General features: G+C 42.2%; 1 protein-coding gene across 1 annotated transcript in view; it reads left to right on the top strand.

Moving 5' to 3' along the window:
- The window catches only part of oma1 (OMA1 zinc metallopeptidase), a 74,886-nt gene that overhangs the window by 30,568 nt on the left and 22,704 nt on the right, over window positions 1-21,614 (top strand). Inside the window, exons 7-8 of the mRNA XM_060829801.1 lie at window positions 6,534-6,608; window positions 21,224-21,373. Coding sequence (XP_060685784.1) covers window positions 6,534-6,608; window positions 21,224-21,373 — 225 coding nt within the window. The remainder of the gene's footprint in view (window positions 1-6,533; window positions 6,609-21,223; window positions 21,374-21,614) is intronic.

Raw genomic sequence — 21,614 nt, 5'->3', positions numbered from 1 at the left:
AACAGTCACTCCTCTCTAAGATGAAAATCATAATTTGTTCAAAATGTAGCAGTTCCTTTTGTATTCCTGTCTCTTCAACACATTGATTCATGCTGGACTACAATTCATGATGGCTCTGATTTTGGTAGTTTGCTATCATTTCCTGATTTATCTGATTTAAAAATGAATGAACAATTTTGATAATTGGATTGCTAATGTGTTTTTTTTTATCCTGGTGCATTGATAAAGTTGTCAGACTCCTGCTGTTTTTTTGTGCGGGCATAAGTTAACTCAGCACAAACTGAACTCTTCTAGTTCTGTAAGCTTGATTAGTTTGCCAGGTGCAGTATTTCCTCATTGTCATGTTGGCAACATTGTTTCTTTTATAAAGTATTAAGATAAGAGTTACATGTTTTATTAAAATTAGCTGCCATTATATTCTCTGACTAACCATGCCATTTGTAAAATCTTAAGTATTACATTGAGACTGTCTTTAATGTTTTCCCGAGTAGCGCTTGCAGTCCTGCTTCAAACCGTATTTTTCACTTTGGTAGGCAGCTCGTGTAATTTCAATGTAGTGAGGAAAGTAATGTTTCAACAGTTTAGTAATGCAAACAAAATCAGTTTCCTGCTTTCCTGAAACCATTCTTTGTGCTGATGGCTCAGCCTCTTCCCAGTTTTACAGATTCCTTGCCTCCGCTATTACTGCCAACCCACAAGCTGAACTGGTCTTATTGTTGGGAATTATTTCCAGTTCTGCCCTGTTAGTTGACCTTAACTTCATCTTAATTCTGTGCCTGGTCCTTTGAAAACAATTTGCTTCTCAAGTGTTTGCATTAAAATTTTGAATTATTTTGAGGTACATTTTACTTTGAATGTCCTTTGTCTTTTACATTTAAAACGAAACTTATTTCAGTGTAATAACATTTTGAATGACCCCGATGCTCCTAACAATTAAAATGTTATTCTTTCTCTGTTGCCATTGTTAAATAAGGGACCATGTTGAAAGCAAAGAGAGGGGAATGATGTGAGCATCGAGAGAAATTCTGAAAGGATTACAGAATGGGTGCAGATGGCTTCATGCAATATCACCTGAGACGCAAGTTGGATAAGGATAGAGAGGCACTGGAGGGGCTTAGTGTGAATGTCAATGCTAACACTTGCAGAGTATTGAAACTGTTTATGCTGTAGAGGTAACTATTGTTTTAGGAGGCATAAATCAGTATCAGAAGCAATGCTGGCATTGACATAAAAAAGAATTAACAGTGACAGGCTAACTTGTCATATAGAAAAGCAACCACTCAGGACTATAAACTACATTTCCTAAATCTGCCACTATTAGGTGAAACTTGCAGACCTTTTTAACGTGGCTCATTATTTCCTACCTGAAAGGAAGTAGGGAAACAACTAAAATAGAAATTAAATAGGCAAACAAGGGGAAAAGAAATTTCAGTAAAATTATAACAGAATGCAAAAGGAGACAAAGAAATAGACAGACAAATGTATTTTAAACAAAAGAGGCATGGTGACATCTGACGTATTGTGATCAATATCATGGGAAATGTACTACTTGTATGAGAAAATTCTTGTGATCTGTCACCCTGTGACATTTTATTTAAGTAATGGAAAATACTGTCTTTTCAGTTTAAGAAAATTGATATGCATGATGAGAACTCTGTGTTAACTAAATCACCTCAAATTATGTTATTGGTACATTGATTCTTAGGGCTGGTTCTTTGAAGTATGTGTAAACTGTAAGCAATCCAGTTTTTGTTACTTCTGAGTCTTACATAAAACACTTGGTAATACTTTTGCAATTTAATGCTTTACTCTGCTTTTATTTGAATTTAACACTAGAGTAATAGCAGCAGTTACACGATCAGGATGTGTTTTAATTTAATGCACCCTTATGAAAGATAATGGATTTACTAGTTGTAGAACGACTTTGGAGTCCACAGCCAGCATATTGTGTTTTATTGTGCATACATCTAACACCCTATAAAACAGCAGCATTTCTTGAGATGAAACCTGGCATTCTATACCTTACTTTCTGGGAGGCTCTGTAACCAAATGCAGGTAGCAGTCAAATGAGATGAACAACAAAATGACCAGCAGGTGAACTGATAACACACATTGAAATAAATCTCACAGCCATTATACAGACATGACTGCGGGATGACGTAGATTGGACCTGAATATTGAAGGATACGAGAATTTTTAGGAAGCTAGAGTAATGTGGAGGTTTGGTTCTGTTTAGCTAATGATTGTATTAGCACTACAGAAATGGATGACCTTTGTTCAGGCAATCAAGATATAGAAGCAGTTTTGGAGAAATGAGAAACAAATCATTTGTGGTGTACAGTCCTTTTAACTGAAATAACATAGCAACGTGGAATATAAAGGAAAAAGATAGTGGGAATTTGTCAAATGTACAGGAGTAATTATTAGTAGATTCTAATCTATGTATAGACTGGAAAAGTCAGAAGGGCAAAGGTGATCAAATAAGGAGTTTATAGAATGTTTTTGAAATAGTCTCTTGGAACTGCACATTTTGGAATCAGCCAAACAAATAGCTATGTTAGACTTGGTAGTCGGCCATGAAATGAAATGAATTAGTGGCCCCATAGTGAATGCACCTCTAAGTGACAGTGATCAGAAGATGATTGATATTTAAATTTGGTTTGAGGGAGAGAACAGTGTCCAAAATTAGAATTTTAAACTTAGATGAGGGCATAAAAGGATAACTAACTAAAGTGAACAGGTAAATTAGCTGAAAGTAGAGATGCGATGGTGCACATGTTTCAGATTCAGTACATTCAATGAGAAAGAAAAATTCTAAAGGGGAAGACATCACTCAATGGTTAACTTACAAACTAAAAGGTAATATGAAATTTAAGGAAAATAACATAATTATGCAAAGATGAGTTGTGAGGAGAAGATTGGATAGAATATATTCATCAAAGAATGACTAAAAATACTAAGAAGAATATTAGAGCATGAGTGAAAGTTAACTAGACATAGGAAAACAGATTTATATACATTTTAATAAAGAGGTAATGAAGTGAGCAGTCATTCAAGAAAGTGGGAAATTAATAATGGAAGATAAGGAGATGGCGGATTAATTGAATAGGTATTTTCCATCTTCGTGGAAGATACAAGTAATCCCAGAAATAACTGTAAATCAGGAAATGGAATGGAGCTTAAGAAAATTACGATCACCAGTGAAATTGTTGGAGCTACAAGCTGTTAAGTCCTTGATTCCTGGTCGACTTCATCTTAAGGTCTTAAAAAAAGTGCCAGTGAGATGGTTAATATTTTGGTTTCAATTTTCCAGAATTCCCTAGATTCTGGAAACCATTCCATTTGTTTGGAAAATAGAATTTTTTTTTGTTAAAAGGGCAGGACATTAGCAAAAAGCAAACTTCAGACTAGTTAGCTTAACATCAGTCATAAGGAAGATATTATTAAGGCTGTCATAGAAAAGTTCAAGGTAATCAGGCATAGTCAGTATTGTCTTGTGACCAACTTAATGGATTTCTATGAAAAATAATATGCTTTGGATGAGGGGAACTGGTTGACGTATTGTACTTTGGTAAGGTGTCATATCGAAAGTTATTATGGAAAATAAAATAGAGGTTACATTTTGGCATAGTTAGGAAATTCCTTCCTGTTAGCTAGACAAAATAGGCAGAAATAAATCTTTTTCTGGTTGTCAAGGACTCAGTGTTGGGCTTCAATTGTTTATAATTTACATAAATGACTAGGATCAGAAGTACAGTTGCCAAATTCGCTGAAGACACAAAGATAGTTGGGAAAGCAGCTTGTGAAAATGACATGAGTCTATAAGGGATATATATAGTTTGTGTACAAAGATGTGGCACATGAACCATAATATGGGAAAATGTGAAGTTGTCCACTTGGATAGGAAGAACAAAACAGAAGCAGGTTATCTAAATGATCAGAGTGCAGAGTTCTGAGATGCATGAATCACAAAAGATTACTATGTGTTAGTTAAGAAAGCTAGTAGAATCAAAAATAGAATTTGCTGGAAAGGCTCAGCATGTCTGGCAACATCTTGGGAGAGAAATCAGAGTTAATATTTCAGGTCAAGTGATCCTTCCTCAGTTTAAGGAAGATAAAGTGTGCGGTGCAGGGGTAAGAAGTAAACAATAGGTGGGTATATTGCGCAAAGAGAGAGAAGAGCAGTTGGACAGACAAACGTGTGGATAATGATCTGAGGAGGAGGATGAATAACTATTAATGGGGACTGTTAGTGATTAATAATGGGTTGTGTGTAATAGCAGACTATGTGATGACAAGTCCGAGTGTGTGGTAGTTGGGATAAGGACATAGGAGAGCTGAAGCCCTACAGTTATTGAACTCGATATTAGTCTGGAATGCTGCAGGGTCCCCAAGCAGGAAATGAGGTGGTGTTATTCCAACTTGTGCTGAGCTTCACTGGAACACCGCAGCAAGCCTGAGACAGAGATATTGGCCAGGGAGCAGAGTGGGGTGTTGAAGTAGTGAGCAACTATAAGTTAAGGATCTTTTTTGCAAACAGAACACAAGTGTTCTGCGAAGCAGTCACCCAGTCTGCATTTTGTTTCTCGAATGTAGAGGAGACCGTATTGTGAGCAGTGAAAGCATTAGACTAGATTGTGTGAAATGCAGATAAAGTGCTGCTTCATCTGGGAGGTGTCTTTGGGCACCTGGTTACTGGGAAGGGTGAAGGTAAATGGGAAGATGTTATATTTTCTGCAGTTTCAGGGGATGATGTTGGCGGTGAAGTAAGAGTGAAAGAAGACCATGGTGTCCCAGAGGGAATCGTACCTGTGGGAGGGGTCTGATATCCTCTGGATGTGGAAGAAGTGAGATGGTAGGTAAGGACAAAGAGGACCCTATCAATGTTGTGAGAGGGAAGACAGTGCTGAGGGCTGATGTGTGGGAGATGGATCGGACCAGGCTGAGGTCTCTGTTAACTACTGTGCTGGGGAATCCTCGGTTGAGGAAGAAGGTGGACATTTCAGAGGCTCCCTTGTCAAAGTTGGCATCATCGGAACAAATGCGATGGAGATGGAGGAACTGGGAGAATTGAATAGAGTCTTTACAGAAAGGAGGGTGTGAGGATGTATAGTCTAAGTAACCATGGGTGTTGGTGGGTTTATAGTAGATATTGGGGTCAGTTTATCCCCAGAAATGGAAACAGATGTTGAGGAAATGAAGGGAGGAGTCAGAGATAGACCAGGTGACGGTGAGAATGGGGTGGAAATTGGAAGCTAAATCAATAAACTTTTGCAATTCCAGATGTGGGAGGGAGGTAGTGCCGATGATATCATCAATATACCAGAGAAATAGTTGTGGGTGGGTGCCGGCATAGGACTGGAACAAGGAATATTCCACATACCCTATGAAGGGACAGGCATAATTGGTGCCCATGTGCATACCCATGGTCACCCATTTGACCTGAAGAGGATGAGAGCAGTTAAAAGAGACGTCGTTCAGGGTGACGATGAGCTTGACCAGGCAGAGGAGGGTGGTATGGATGGGGATGGTTCAGGCCTTTGTTCCAGAAAGACGCAGAGAGCCCAGAGACCATCCTGGTGGGGCTATGGACATTTATAGAGATTGCACATCCATGGTAAAGAGGAGACAGCTAGAGCTCTCAAATTGGAAATTCTGAAACTGGCGTAAAGCATCAGAGTAATTGTGGATATAAGTGGGCAGGAATTGGATTGGGAAAAAAAGACTGAGTCTAACAGAGTGTTATCTTTTAATGTGAGAGAAGTTCAATACAAAAGTGAGAAAGATTATGCTTCAACTGTATAGGGCATCGCTGAGACCACACCAAGCATACTGTGTACAATATTGCTTTCCTTAATTAAGGAAGTATATAAATGTATTGGAAACAGTCCATGAAGGTCTTTACTGGTCTAATACCAGGAAAGGGTAGGATGTTTTATGAAGAAAGCAAAGCTTATATCTTCTCGAATTTAGAAGAGTAAGAGTAAACATACATTGTATCAAGACCCCTCATCATCTTGTATGTGGAAAGGATGTTTCTTCTTGTAGGATAACCTAGAACTGGGCATCACTGTTTAAAAGCAAATGGTTACACAACTGAGGCAGATGACGGGAAATTTTCCACAAACGGGTTTGAGTTCTTTGAAACTCTGTTCCTCAAAAGGCCATGAGCATTTTTACAACAATGGCAGATAGTTTGTTTTTTATGTAAGCAAGGTGGTGAAAGGTTATCGAGGATAGATAGAAATATAGATCTGTCAGATCAACCATGATATTGTTGAATGGTGAAGTGGGATTGATAGGCTGCTCCTAATTTGTATGTTTGTACACAAGCATTTCCAACTTTTGACTTTGTTGCTAAAGATTTACGCTTGACTCTGAAAGTATATTTTAAAGCTGTAATAAAATGAGATCAGAAGTGACACAAAATAATTCTGTTGAATGGAATTACCTACTTCGATTTGTATATTAGAATTGAAGAATTGGTCAATGTTATCAATCACCAATAACATTAATACGTGTATTTTCCACAGTACATGTTTGACAGACCATATAGCCGGAAACTAGAGATCGAGGCTGATGAGGTTGGATTACGACTTGCTGCTAAGGTAACTTATCGTCTCCAGAGCTATCTGATTTTGGTTTGCAATCATGTATTGAACAAAGTTTCATGCATTGCCAGTTGCAGACAATATAATTACCAAGTATTTTGCTCACCATTCTTTACAGAAGACCTGGTGAAAACATGCTTTCATTGTGTAATTAAAAATTACTGTCTTCAGTTTTCTTTATGGTCCATTGGAATGAGGCTGATTCACAGACTAAAATACTGATCCTGAAACTTTATCTCTATAATTTTTACCTTTTTTATTAAAGAATTTCTGTTTCAAATTCAGAGATTAATATTTTGTATAGAATGTAGTTTCTTTAAATATGGAGCTGCTGCTGATCAGTAATTTTGTATTTTAAAATAACGCTAATGGGATTGACTAGTGGAGAGATGCATCATGTCAGATGCTTTTTGTTACTTCTTTCAGAGATCCATTGTTCACAAATGACTTTCACCTGGCCACAATTACCAGAATGAGTTCATTCTTGGAGACCACATAGTTGAGTCTGATCGTCATTATCCACTAGACAGATCAAATTTTCAATTTTTATATTTTTTAATTTTTATACTTTCTAAGAAAGAGTTGTAGAGTCATACAGACCCTTTCAGTCCAATTAGTCCACATTCACTGTTCTCAAATTAAATTAGTCCCACCTTCCTGCATTTGATCCATAGCTGTCCAAACCTTTCCTTTTCCTGTGCTTATCCAAACATGTTTTAAGCATAATTGTACCGGTATCCACCACTTCGTCCACACACTTACCATTTCATGTAAAACAAAAGTTGCCCCTTGCAGCCTTTTTAAATCTATGTCCTGCCATCTGAAAAATAAGCCCCCTAGTCTTGAACTCCCCCACCCAAGGGAAAGTATCTTTGCAATTCACCCTATCCCCCTAAGTGTCTTCAGGGTCATCCCTCAACCTCCTACGCTCCAGTGAAAAATGTTCCAGCCTATTTTTATAAGTCAAACCCTCCATCCCACCAATATCCTGGTAAATCTTTTATGAATCCTCGCCAGGTGAATAGTATCCTTCCCATAACAGAGTGAGCAGAGCTGCACACAGTACTCCAAAAGAGGCCTCACTAATGTACTGTTCAACCTCAATATGATGTTTGCAGGTAAAGGGACAACTGAAGAATCGGAAGCCTTCAGAAATGAGATAACGAGAGTCCAGAGACCAGATATTCCTGTTAGGGTGAAAGGAAAGGCTGGTAGGTGTAGGGAATACTGGATGACTGGAGAAATTGAGGATTTGGTTAAAAAAAGGAAGCATATGTCAAATACAGACAGGACAGTATAAGGGTAGTAGGAGTATACTTAAGAGGGAAGTCAGGAGTGCAGAAAGGGGACCTGAGATAGCTTTGGCAAATAGGGTTAATGAGAATCCAAAAGGTTTTTACATTAAGGACAAAAGGGCAACTAGGGAGTGAATAGGACCTCTCAAAGATCAGCCCAGCTTATTCAGCCTCTCCCTATAGCTCAAATCCTCCAACCCTGTCAACATTTTTATAAATCTCTTCTGAACACTTGCAAGTTTCACAACATCCTTCCAATAGGAAAGCGACCAGAATTGCACTTAATATTCAAAAAGTGGCCCAACTAATGTCCTATTCAGCTGCAACATGACCTTCCAACTCCTCTACTTAATATTCTGACCAATAAAGGAAAGCATACCAAAGGCCTTCTTCACTATCCTATCTACCTGCGACTCTACTTTCAAGGAACTATGAACCTGCAGTCCAAGGTCTCTTTGTTCAGCAACACTCCCTAGGACCTTACCATTAAGTGTATAAATCCTGCTCTGATTTGCTTTTCAAGATAGCAGCACCTCGCAATTATCTAAATTAAACTCCATCTGCCACTCCTCAACCCACTGGCCCATTTGGTCAAGATCCCATTGTAATCTGAGCTAACCTTCTTCACTATCCATAGCACTTTTTGGCAAATAGGGTTAATGAGAATCCAAAGGGTTTTTATGTGAAGGACAAAAGGGTAACTCAGGAGCAAATAGGGCCCCTCAAAGATCAGCCCCAGCTTATTCAGCCTCTCCCTATTGCTCAGATTCTCCAACCTGGCAACATCCTTATAAACCTTTTCTGAACCCTTTCAAGTTTCACCACATCCTTCCTATAGAAAAGAGACCTAGTTGTGTGGAGCTGCAGGAGATGGTGGAGATACTAATCAAGTATTTTGCATCATTGCTTACTGTGGAGAAGGACATGGAAGGTATGGAATGTCGGGAAATAGATGGTGACATCTTGAAAAATGTCCATTTTACAGAGGAGGAAGTGCAGGATATTTTGAAATGCACAAAGGTGGATAAGTCCCTAGGACCTGATCAGATGATACTCTAGAACTCTGTGGGAAGCTAGAGAAGTGATTGCTGGGCCTTAGGCTGAGATATTTCTATCATCGATAGTCACAGGTGAGGTGCCAGAAGCCTTGAAGTGGGCAAATGTGATACCATTATTTAAGAAAGGTGGTAAGGATAAGCCAGGGAACTATAGACCAATGAGCCTGACTTTAGTGGTGGGCAAATCGTTGGAGGGAATCCTGAGGGACAGGATTTACATGTATTTGGAAAGGCAGGGACTGACTCGGGGTAGTCAACATGGCTTTGTGCTTAGGAAATCATGTCTCATAAACTTGATTGAGATTTTTTAAAAAGTTACAAAGAGGATTGATGAGGACAGAGTGGTGGATGTGATCTTCATGGACTTCAGTAAGACAAGGTTCCCCATGTGAGACTGGTTAGCAAGGGAGAACTAGCCACTTGGATACAGAACTAGCTTGAAGGTAGAAGACAGAGGGTGGTGGTGTGAGGGTTGTTTTTCAGACTGGAGGCCTCTGACTAGTGGAGTGCCACAAGGATCAGTGCTGGGTCCACTACTTTTCGTCATTTATATAAATGATTTGATGTGAGCACAAGTGGTATAATTAGTAAGTTTGCAGATGTCTCCAAAATTAGAAATGTAATGGATAGTGAAGAAGGTTACCTCAGATTTCAATGGGATCTTGATCAGATGGGCCAGTGGGTTGAGGAGTGGCAGATGGAGTTTAATTTAGAAAAGTGTGAGGTGCTGCAATTTCGAAAGGCAAATCAGAGCAGGACTTATACACTTAATGGTATGTGGTATGGTCCTAGGGAGTGTTGCTGTACAAAGAGACCTTGGAGTGCAGGTTCATAGCTTCTTGAAAGTAGAGTCGCAGGCAGATAGGATACTGAAGAAGGCATTTAGTATGCTTTCCTTTATTGGTCAGAATATGAAATATAGGAGTTAGAAGGTCATTTTGCAGCTGAACGGGACATTAGTTGGGCCACTCTTGGAATATTGTGTGCAATTCTGGATGCTTTCCTATTGGACAGATGTTGTGAAACTTGAAAGGGTTCAGAAGAGATTTACTAGGATGTTGACAGGGTTGGAGGATTTGAGCTATAGGGAGAGGCTGAACAGGCTGGGGCTGGTTTTCCTGGAGCATCAAAGGCTGAGCGGTGACCTTATAGAGGTTTATAAAATCATGAGGGGCATGGATAGGATTTTTCCTGAGGTGGAGGAGTCCAGAACTAGAGGGCATAGGTTTAGGGTGAGGGGGGAATGATATAAAAGGGACCTAAGGGGCAACGTTTTCATGCAGAGGGTGGTACATGTATGGAATGAGCTGCCAGAGGAAGTGGTGGAGGCTGGTACAATTGCAACATTTAAACGGCATCCAGATGGGTATTTGAATAGGAAGAGTTCAGAGGAATATGGGCCACGTGCTGGCAAATGGGACTAGATTAGGTTGGGATATCTGGCTGGCATGGACGAGTTGGTCCGAAGAGTCTGCTTCTGTGCTGTACATCTCTATGACTCTATGAACTTGACACAGGGGACTCCTCAAGTACCCCAACTGTCAGCATTAAACTCTGCATCAAAAAAAAATCTCTCCAGAGCTGTCTGCGTGTAGGCCTCTCCAGAAGCTCTCTATATAAAAACAATCTCTCCTTCTTTGCATTTTTTCACTTGTGAATTTCTTCTATTGAAGTATGAAGTTTCAAACATTGAAAAACTCCTTCTCCAGATCAGAACTTGACAAATAGTTGGAGGCCTCTCCCACTCAAACTCCGTTTGAGAAAATAATGTTCTTTCTTCAAAATGTAAAACAGTCTCTCCTTCTTCACATATATTTTTGAGAGTAGTGGACAGTGAAGAAGGTTACCTCAGAGTACAGTGGGATCTTGATCGGATGGGCCAATGGTCCGAGGAGTGGCAGATGGAGTTTAATTTAGGAAAATGTGAGGTGCTGCATTTTGTAAAGGCAAATCAGGGCTGGCCTTATGCACTTAATGGTAAGGTCCTGGGGAGTGTTGCTGAACAAAGAGACCTTGGAGTGCAAGTTCATAGTTCCTGGAAAGTATAGTGAAGAAGACATTTAGAATGCTTGTCATTAATAGTCAGTGTATTGAATGTTAGATTTAGCAAGTCATGGTGCAGCTGTATAGGACATTGGTTAGGTCATTTTTGGAATACTGTGCGCAATTCTGGTCTCCATGCTATGGGAAGGATGTTGTATAACTTGAAATAGTTCAGACAAGATTTACAAGGATGTTCTTCGAGAAGAAAGTGAGGACTGCAGATGCTGGTGATCAGAGCTAAAAATGTATTGCTGGAAAAGCGCAGCAGGTCAGCCAGCATCCAAGGAACAGGAGAATCGACGTTTCGGGCATAAGCCCTTCTTCAGGAATGAGGAAAGTGTGTCCAGCAGGCTAAGATAAAAGGTAGGGAGGAGGGACTTGGGGGAGGGGCGATGGAGATGCAATAGGTGGAAGGAGGTCAAGGTGAGGGTGAAAGGCCGGAGTGGGGTGGGGGCGGAGAGGTCAGGAAGAAGATTGCAGGTTAGGAAGGCGGTGCTGAGTTCGAGGGATTTGACTGAGACAAGATGGGGGGAGGGGAAATGAGGAAACTGGAGAAATCTGAGTTCATCCCTTGTGTTTGGAGGGTTCCTAGGCGGAAGATGAGGCACTCTTCCTCTAACCATCGTGTTGTTATGGTTTGGCGATGGAGGAGTCCAAGGACCTGCATGTCCTTGGTGGAGTGGGAGGGGGAGTTAAAGTGTTGAGCCATGGGGTGGTTGGGTTGGTTGGTCCGGGTGTTCCAGAGGTGTTCTCTGAAACATTCCGCAAGTAGGCGGCCTGTCTCCCCAGTGGATGATGTGTGTGGAAATGCAGGTGAATTTGTGGCGGATATGGAAGGATCCCCTGGGGCCTTGGCGAGAAGTAAGGAAGGAGGTGTGGGCGCAAGTTTTGCATTTCTTGTGGTTGCAGGGGAAGGTGCCGGGAGTGGAGGTTGGATTGGTGGGGGGTGTGGACCTGATGAGGGAGTCACGGAGGGAGTGGTCTTCTTGGAACGCTGCTAGGGGAGGGGAGGGAAATATATCCCTGGTGATGGGGTCCATTTGGAGGTGGCGGAAATGACGGCAGATGATACGCTGCATATGGAGTTTGGTGGGGTGGTAGGTGAGAACCAGTGGGGTTCTGTCCTGGTGGCGTTTGGAGGGGTGGGGCTCAAGGGCGGAGGAGCGGGAAGTGGAGAAGATGCGGTGGCGGGCATCGTCGATCATGTCTGGGGGGGAGAATTGCGGTCTTTGAAGAAGGAGGCCATCTGGGTTGTACAGTATTGGAACTGGTCCTCCTGGGAGCAGATGTGGCAGAGACGAAGGAATTGGGAATATGGGATGGCGTTTTTACAGGGGGCAGAGTGGGAGAAGGTGTAGTTTAAGTAGCTGTGGGAGTCAGTCGGTTTATAGTAAATGTCCGTGTTGATTCGGTCGTCCGAGATAGAAATGGAAAGGTCTAGGAAGGGGAGGGAGGAGTCTGAGACGGTCCAGGTGAATTTGAGGTCGGGGTGGAAGGTGTTGGTAAAGTGGGTGAACTGTTCAACCTCCTCGTGGGAGCACGAGGCTGCGCCGATACAGTCATCGATGTAGCGGAGGAAAAGGTGGGGGGTGGTGCCAGTGTAGTTGCGGAAGATGGACTGTTCCACATATCCTACGAAGAGGCAGGCATAGCTGGGGCCCATGCGGGTGCCCATGGCTACTCCTTTGGTTTGGAGGAAGTGGGAGGATTGGAAAGAGAAGTTGTTCAGGATGAGGACCAGTTCAGTCAGTCGAAGGAGGGTGTCAGTGGAAGGGTACTGGTTGGTACGGCAGGAAAGGAAGAAGCGGAGGGCTTTGAGTCCTTCGTGATGGGAGTTGGAGGTGTACAGGGACTGGATGTCCATGGTGAAGATAAGGCGTTGGGGACCGGGGAAGCGAACATTCCGTAGGCAGGTGCTGAGGAAAGAGATGTGGCTGTGGTAGCGAGTCTGTTTGAGAACGTGGCTGAAGAGCTTCTGTGTAGAGGAGAAGACCTGGGGTGTGCAGTGAGAGAGGGACTCACTGAAATCCTTGCAGAGGGAGGAAGAGAACTTCTTCAAGGAAGGCATCCTTGCAAGAGGATTCGCAGTAGGTTAAAATCTTCGAGGAGAAAGTGAGGACTGCAGATGCTGGAGATCAGAGCTGAAAATGTGTTGCTGGAAAAGTGCAGCAGATCAGGCAGCATCCAAGGAACAGGAGAATCGACGTTTCGGGCATAAGCCCTTCTTCAGGAATGAGGAAAGTGTGTCCAGCAGGCTAAGATAAAAGGTAGGGAGGAGGGACTTGGGGGAGGGGCGTTGGAGATGCGATAGATGGAAGGAGGTCAAGGCTGGAGTGAGGGTGGGGGGGCGGAGAGGTCAGGAAGAAGATTGCAGGTTAGGAAGGCGGTGCTGAGTTCGAGGGATTTGACTGAGACAAGATGGGGGGAGGGGAAATGAGGAAACTGGAGAAATCTGAGTTCATCCCTTGTGTTTGGAGGGTTCCTAGGCGGAAGATGAGGTGTGATGGAGGAGTCCAAGGACCTGCATGTCCTTGGTGGTGTGGGAGGGGGAGTTAAAGTGTTGAGCCACGGGTGGTTGGGTTGGTTGGTCCGGGTGTCCTCTGGGGTGGCACGATGGCTCAGTGGTTAGCACTTCTGCCTCACAGCGCCAAGGACCCCCGTTCAATTCCTATCTCGGATGACTGTGTAGAGATTGTGCATTCTCCCTGTCTCTGTGGGTTTCCTCCCACAATCCAAGGATGTTGAGGTCTGGTGAATTGGCCATGCTAAATTGCCCATATTGTTTGGTGCATTAGTAAATATAGGGGTAGGCTAATGGGTCTGGTGGGTTACTCTTCGGAGGGTCGGTGTGGACCTGGTGGGCTGAAGGGCCTGTTTCCATACTGTAGTGAATCTAATCTAATATACCTCCCAGATCATCTCAACGCCTTCTGTGCTCACTTTAAGCAGACTTTTGGCGGAGAGGTAACACCTATTCCAACAAGTCCTGATGAACTGATCCCAATAGTCACTGCATCAGAGGTCAGATCAGTTTTCCTTCATGTGATCCAAGGAAACCGATGGGACCAGGCAGAATACTAGGTCGTGCACTCAGAGCATGAGCAGAGCAACTGGCAGAGGTCTTCTTGGACATCTTCAACATCTCTCTTCAGAAGACCGCTGTCCCTGCCTGTTTCAAGAGAGCCAACATCATCCCTGTGCCTAAGAAGGCTCATGCAGCATGTCTCAATGACTTTCACCTAGTGGCCCAAACTTCAGTGGTCATGTAAAGGATTCTGGGTAATCCAAGATGGAAGATGGTAAAAATTTCTGGCTGTAACAGCTGTTCCTTTTTTGAAGTATTTTCAGTGTTGGAGGTGATTTCTTCGAATTCCAGGAGCAGCAATTACTGTTTTATATGTTGCATTGTTTTGGAACTTTGGAAAAAAAAAGGTCAAAACATCAGCACCTTTAAAAGGGAGAGGAACAGGCAAGGGAAGCACATGGTGAGTTCAGTGCAGTGGGGGGGAGGGGAGAGAGAGGTTGAGAGGGGGGAGACCCACACTGACATAGCAGTGAAACCTGCACAGTTATTGCCTTTGCTGTTTGAATTCATGTATCACTGGACATCGGAATGCGAATGGGAAAATTAACAAATGGTGAAATTCACAACTGACCTTGGAGGAACCTGTTTGGAAGAGGTCACAGATAAGTGGATATTTTAAGCGTAGCCTCACAGTAAGTCTGTAGGAGTGAGTAGAGTGGGTTCTTTCTTGCTTACATGTTTATTGGGATATGTCTCTTGATTAAGTATGAATTTAACCTGGAGCAGGGTTTGTAGAGGCACAAGACAATGCTAGTTTCGGTCTGTAGATTGAAAGAAGCAAAAATGGCCTTCAGGAGAGTGATATGCTCCTCATGTCAGATGTGGGAGTTGAGGGAGAGTGTATGGGTTACTGAGGGTTATATCTGCAATAAATGCCATTGGTTGCGAATCCAATCGGATCGAATAGAGAGGTACTTAGAGGCAATGACGTATTTACAAGAACAAGGCGAGGTGATGGATGGCAGCGAATGGGAAGGGGGAAAGTCTCAGATACAATCACATAGATGGGTTAACTCCAGGAAAGGTAAGAGAGGTAGACAGTTAGTGTAGGAGTCTTCTGTGGTTATCACCATTTCAAAAATGTATGCTGTTTTGGAAATTGTAGGGGGTGATGGATTCTCAGGGGAACAAAGCACGAACAGCCAAGGTTCTGGTATTGAGACTGGCTCAAATGCAATGAGGGGACATCAGCTTCCAAGAGATACATTGTGTTAGGGCACTCTCTCGTCCGAGGTCCAGGCAGATGTTTCTGTGGCCAGCAGCGAAAATCAGAATGGTGTGTTGCTTCCCTGGTGCCACGATCAAGGATGTCTCAGAGAGGGTGCAGAATGTTCTCACGGGGGAGAGGGGCCAGCATGAGGCATTGTACACATTGGAACCAATGAAATGGCAAGGGAAAATGTTGAGATTCTGAAGGGAGATCACAGAGAGTTAGGCTGGAATTTAGAAAGGAGGCCCTTGAGAATAGTAATATCTGGATTACTCCCGGTGCTATGAGCTAGTGAGGGCAGGAATAGAAGGATAGCGCAAATGAATGCACAGCTGAGAAGCTGTTGTATGGGAGAAGGATTCGCATTTTTGGATGATTGGAAACTCTTTTGGGGTAGGAGTGACCTGTACAAGAAGGACAGATTGCACCTAAATTGGAAGGGGACTAACATACTGGCACGGAGATTTGCTCGAGCTGCTCGGGAGGATTTAAACTAGTAAGGTGTGAGTGGGTGGGTGGTGACCCAGGGAGATAGTGAGGAAAGAGATCAATCTGAGACTGATACAGTTGAGAACAGAAGTGAGTCAAACAGTCAGGGCAGGTAGAGTCAAAGCAGAGAACAAGGTAGGACTGATAAATTAAACTGCATTTATTTCAATGCAAGAGGCCTAACAGGGAAGGAAGTTGAACTCAGGGCATGGTTAGGAACATGGGACTGGGATATCATAGCAATTATAGAAACATGGTTCAGGGATGGACAGGACTGGCAGCTAATGTTCCAGGATACAAATGCTACAAGAAGGACAGAAAGGGACAGAAAGAGGAGGGGGAGTGGTGTTTTTGATAAGGGTTAGCATTACAGCTGTACTGAGGGAGGATATTCCCGAAATACATCCAGGGAAGTTATTTGGGGTGAACTGAGAAATAAGAAAGGGATGATCACCTTATTGGGATTGTATTATAAAACACTCAAATAGTCAGAGGGAAATTGAAAAGCAAATTTGTAAGGAGAGCTCAGTTATCTGTAAGAATAATAGGGTAGTTATGGTAAGGAATTTTAACTTTCCAAACATAGACTGGGACTGCCATAGTGTTCATGGTTTAGATGGAGAGGAATTTGTTAAGTGTGTACAAGAAAATTTTCTGATTCAGTATGTGGACCTATTACAGAAGATGCAAAAATTGACCTACTCTTGGGAAATTAGGCAGGGCAGGTGACTGAGGTGTCAGTGGGGGAGCACTTTGAGGCCAGCGACCATAATTCTATTTGTTTTAAAATAGTGATGGAAAAGGACAGACCAAATCTAAAAGTTGAAGTTCTAGATTGGAGAAAGGCCAATTTTGATGGGATTAGGCAAGGACTTCAAAAGCTGATTGGGTACAGATGTTCGCAGGTAAAGGGACGGCTGGGAAATGGGAAGCCTTCAGAAATGAGTTAATGAGAGTCCAGAGACAGTATATTCCTGTTAGGGTGAAAAGAAAGGCTGGTAGGTATAGGGAATGCTGAATGACTAAAGAAATTGAGGGTTTGGTTCAGAAAAAGGAGGCAGCATGTGTCAGGTATAGACAGGATAGATCGAGTGAATCCTGAGAAGAGTATAAAGGCAGTAGGAGTATACTTAAGAGGGAAATCAGGAGGGCAAAAAGAAGACATGAGATAGCTTTGACAAATATGATTAAGGAGAATCCAAAGGGTAACTGGTGAGAGAATAGGGCCCCTCAAGGATCAGCAGGTTGGCCTTTGTGTGGAGCTGCAGGAGATGAGAGAGATAGTAAACGGGGTATTTTGCATCAGTGTTTACTGTGGAAAAGTACATGGAAGACATAGAATGTAGAGAAATAGATGGTCCTTGTTAGGATGTCTTGAAAAGCATAAAAGTGGACCTGATCAGGTGTACCCTCGACCCCTGTGGGAAGCTAGGGAAGTGATCGCTGGGCCTCTTACTGAAATATTTGTATCATCGATAGTCACAGGTGAGGTGCCAGAAGACTGGATGTTGGCTAATGTGGTGCCATTGTTTAAAAATGTTGGTAAGGACAAGCCAGGGAACGATGGACCAGTGAGCCTGACGTCAATAGTGGGCAAGTTATTGGAGGGAATCCCGAGAGACAGGATGTACCTGTATTTGGAAAGGCAAGGACTGATTAAGGATAATCAACATACCGGCTTTGTGTGTGGGAAATCATGTCTTACAAACGTGATTGAGTTTTTTGAAGAAGGACTGATTAGGGCAGAGCGGTAGATGTGATCTATATGGACTTCTGTAAGGCTTTCGACAAGGTTCCCCGTGGGAGACTGTTTAGCAAATTTAGATCTCATGGAATACAGGGAGAACTAGCCAATTGGATATAGAACTGGCTCAAAGGTAGAAGAACAGAGGGTGGTGGTGGAGGATTGTTTTTCAGACTGGAGACCTGTGACCAGTGGGTGCTGGGATCGCTACTTTTTATCATTTATATAAATATTTGGATGTGAGTATAAGAGGTATAGTTAGTAAGTTTGCAGATGACACCAAAATTGGAGGTGTAGTGGACAGCGAAGAGGGTTACCTCAGATTTCAACAAGATTTGGACCAGATGGGCCAATGGGCTGAGAAGTGGCAGATGGAGTTTAATTTAGATAAATGTGAGATGCTGCATTTGGGAAAGCAAAGCTTAGCAGGAATTATACACTTAATGGTAAGGTCCAAACAAAGAGACCTTGGAGTGCAGGTTCATAGCTTCTTGAAAGTAGAGACGCAGGTAGATAGGATAGTGAAGAAGATGTTTGGTATACTTTCCTTTATTGGTCAGAGTATTGAGTACAGGAGTTTGGAAGGTCATGTTGTGGCTGTACAGGACATTGGTTAGGCCACTTTTGGAATATTGCGTGCAATTCTGGTCTCCTTCCTATCAGAAAGATCTTGTGAAAGTTGAAATCAGAAAAGATTTACAAGGATGTTGCCAGGGTTGGAAGATTTGAACTATAGGGAGAGGTTGAATAGGCTAGGGCTGGTTTCCCTGGAGAGGTGACCTTATAGAGGTTTATAAAATCATGAGGGGCATGGATAGGATAAATAGACAAAGTCTTTTCCCTGAGGTCGGGGAGTCCAGAACTAGAGGGCATAGGTTTAGGGTGAGAGGGGAAATGTATAAAAGAGACCTACAGGGCAACGTTTTCACGCAGAGGGTAATACGTGTATGGAATGAGTAGCCAGAGGAAGTGGTGGAGGCTGGTACAACTGCAACATTTAAAAGGCATCTGGCTGGGAGTATGAACAGGAAGTGTTTGGAGGGATATGGGCCAGGTGCTGGCAGGTGGGACTAGATTGGGTTGGGATATCTGATTGGCATGGCCAAGTGGGACCGAAGAGTTCCTTTCCGTGCTGTACATCTCTATGACTCTAGTTCCAATCATCAATCGGTGCTAAATTAATTGATTGTAGTCAATTTGTAGCATGTTAGAAATTGTGGTTTGAGTAAGGGGTTAAAAGCAGCAATAGTTTCTACATCCAATTGTTACCCAGTGAATGTGGCTGAGAATTTGATCTCAGCCCTCTTGTGGGCAGTGGTAGTGTCTTTATCCTTGAACTGGGTGGTTAGGATTCAAGTCTCACCTGTTCCAGAGGTGTGTAATAATATCTTTGACAGGTTGATATTGAAAAACAGGTTGAAGGCTTTTGGAGGCCCTCTTCTGGCACAGTGGTAGTGTCCATCCTTCTGGATTGGGAGGCCAAGGGATCAAGTCCTACCTGCTCCAGAGGTGTTTGATGACATCAGGTTGACTAGAAAAATACGTTAAAACAAAAACGGTGAACTAAGAGTTGGTGAATCTTGCAGCTGCTCCTGAATCACAGGCTTTCTTATAGGTTATATTATCAGAAACATAATACTTTTCATTTAAAATCATTTTTGTGGAACACTTATAGTCTAAAAAATGTTTAAAAAGTGAAGGAGGAGAGATTTTTTTTGCCCATTAGGTCTCTTTTATGTCTTTCCCCTCTCACCCTAAACCTATGCCCTCTAGTTCTGGACTCCCCCACTCTAGGGAAAAGACTTTGCCTATTTACCCTATCCATGCCCTTCATAATTTTGTAAACCTCTATAAGGTCACCCCTCAGCCTCTGATGCTCAAGGGAAAACAGCCCCAGCCTGTTCAGCCTCTCCCTATAGCTCAAATCCTCCAACCCTGGCAACATTCTTGTAAACCTTTCCTGAACCCTTTTAAGTTTCACAACATCTTTCCAATAGGAAGGAGACAAGGTGGCTTCAACTATTTTTTTTTATCTTTGCTAGCTGTAAGATTGAATGACGTTAATCTTGTAATTGCAAGTCATTTTCTTTTTGTAGAATTACAGAATCTTTCTAAGGCTTTAACGTAAACTATATATCTAAACTATGTTCAGAACTAACATTATAAAGGTCTGCACTGTTGTTAACAAATGTTATTTCCATTTTTTTATCAGTTCATGATCTCACCAAGGTGTGTAACTGTAAATCATGGGCAAGAAACCACATTTGACCTTTGGGTCTTTAATATTCTTTGCCACTTTTTATTTCTTCTAGCATTTTGCTAAATTTTATTCGAGTGTCTGAGATATTGCAGCTGCTGTTACTTTCAGTTATAATATGATCCAACAGCAGTGAATCCTTTCAGGTTTAATTAGAGAAGGCTTAATAGTGTAAAATGTTACAACTGAGATAGCCAGACAATGAGGGCTGGAAAAGTGAGTCTGGTCTCAATACACTGTTAAGCATTTTTTTTATATACAGTGCCACACAATGAATGTCGAGCAGCTTCAGCCAATTGCTTGTCTTTTATATGTATTTATGAGCGCAGGTGAGCACCTAATTAGTATCACCATGTGAATGCAATTAATACTTAATTCACAGCAGGAGATGCAATGGACTGTTGTGGCTCGGTGGTGGTGTCTCTGTCCCTAGACCAGGAGGCCTAGCCTTAAGTTCCACCTGCAGCAGAGGAGTGTAATACCATCTGTGAACTGGTTGATTAACAAATGTCTAGCAGGAGGCGCAAAGGCTCCTTTGATTCAGTAATAGTGACCTTTGGGCCATCAGGTCGGGGATCAAGTTCCATCTGCATTATAGCTGTGTGTGACACTTTGAAACAAGTTGGTTATAATCTATAGCATGAGGTGCACTGGAATGGGTATGGAGGCACACAAAGAGAAGTGAAGGAGAATATGAGCAGCCAATGACATTCACTACTCCCTTCAATCTTGTTTGGGAATGGAAGGTTGACAGCAATCTTACGCATTGACGTCTGCCTTAAGGCCTCATCTTGCTGAAGCTGATAAGGCACCCCCTACTGCCAGCCACTAAAGGTTGGGTGTCTTCATCATGGAAGAGACTGCAGAAGGAGAGTTCTTAATTGGGGTACCAAGGTAGACTATGTTGGATGATTTGTTAATTTCACCATTGACTATTTCCATATTCACCAGTGACTTCTACCCACCAGATCCTGACTGACTCCTCCAAGATCCACATTCTGAGGTTTCATCCATTGTTGCTGCAGTCACATTGGAGCACATGGCCTACTGATCGGCTAGCGACTCGAGGAGATGGGATCTTTGAATGTAAAAGCACACAAGTTCCTTTAACCAGACAGCTAACTGTTGATTTTAATCTGTCTGATTGGTATACTATTGTGTTGAGACTTTTAAAAATTACCTGAGTAGGGTTGCCCTCGACGTTTTGGCGAGTGAATGGAACTACACCTCCAGCCATTAGTTTCAGTCCAACATACAAATCGATGTGACAACTGTGAAATCCAGTACAAATCAATCAAGTTATAGTGTTCTTATGTAAATGTGCTTTTTATAAAACATAATTGCAAAAGGCTGACAAATCAAATTTATTGTGATTAATCAAATATGTATTAATTTTAATCTTTATTTCACAAATATTTTTCATTATTGTAGGCATGTATTGATGTGAGGGCAAGCAGTGTATATTGGCAACAATTGGAATTGATGAAGATCGTTTCTGGAACATTTCAAATTCCTGAATGGTTTTCCACACACCCCTCAAATGATCATCGAGTTGAACACCTGGAAAAGCTAATACCCGAGGTAAATAAGAGCCTGCATTCTTCTAGAGAACTGTAGAACTAGGAGGGTAATCGATTAAATGTTAAATCTTTCTGTCTTATTGACATACCTGTGACCTAGAAAGTGTTTGTCAGGTATCCATACTCTGATTTTTTTTAAACTGTTAATATTGTTGAAGTTCAGGTAACATTACTAATACTTGGCAGGTTTTGATTTGATCCTAAACTTAGAAAGCCTTCAGTTTCAGAGAGAATTTCTATCT

The sequence above is a fragment of the Hemiscyllium ocellatum genome, chromosome 9 (assembly GCF_020745735.1).
Source record: "Hemiscyllium ocellatum isolate sHemOce1 chromosome 9, sHemOce1.pat.X.cur, whole genome shotgun sequence".
Lineage (NCBI taxonomy): Eukaryota > Metazoa > Chordata > Chondrichthyes > Orectolobiformes > Hemiscylliidae > Hemiscyllium > Hemiscyllium ocellatum.
Note: the sequence above shows the minus strand (reverse complement) of the source record. Positions and strands in the feature narration are given on the sequence as shown.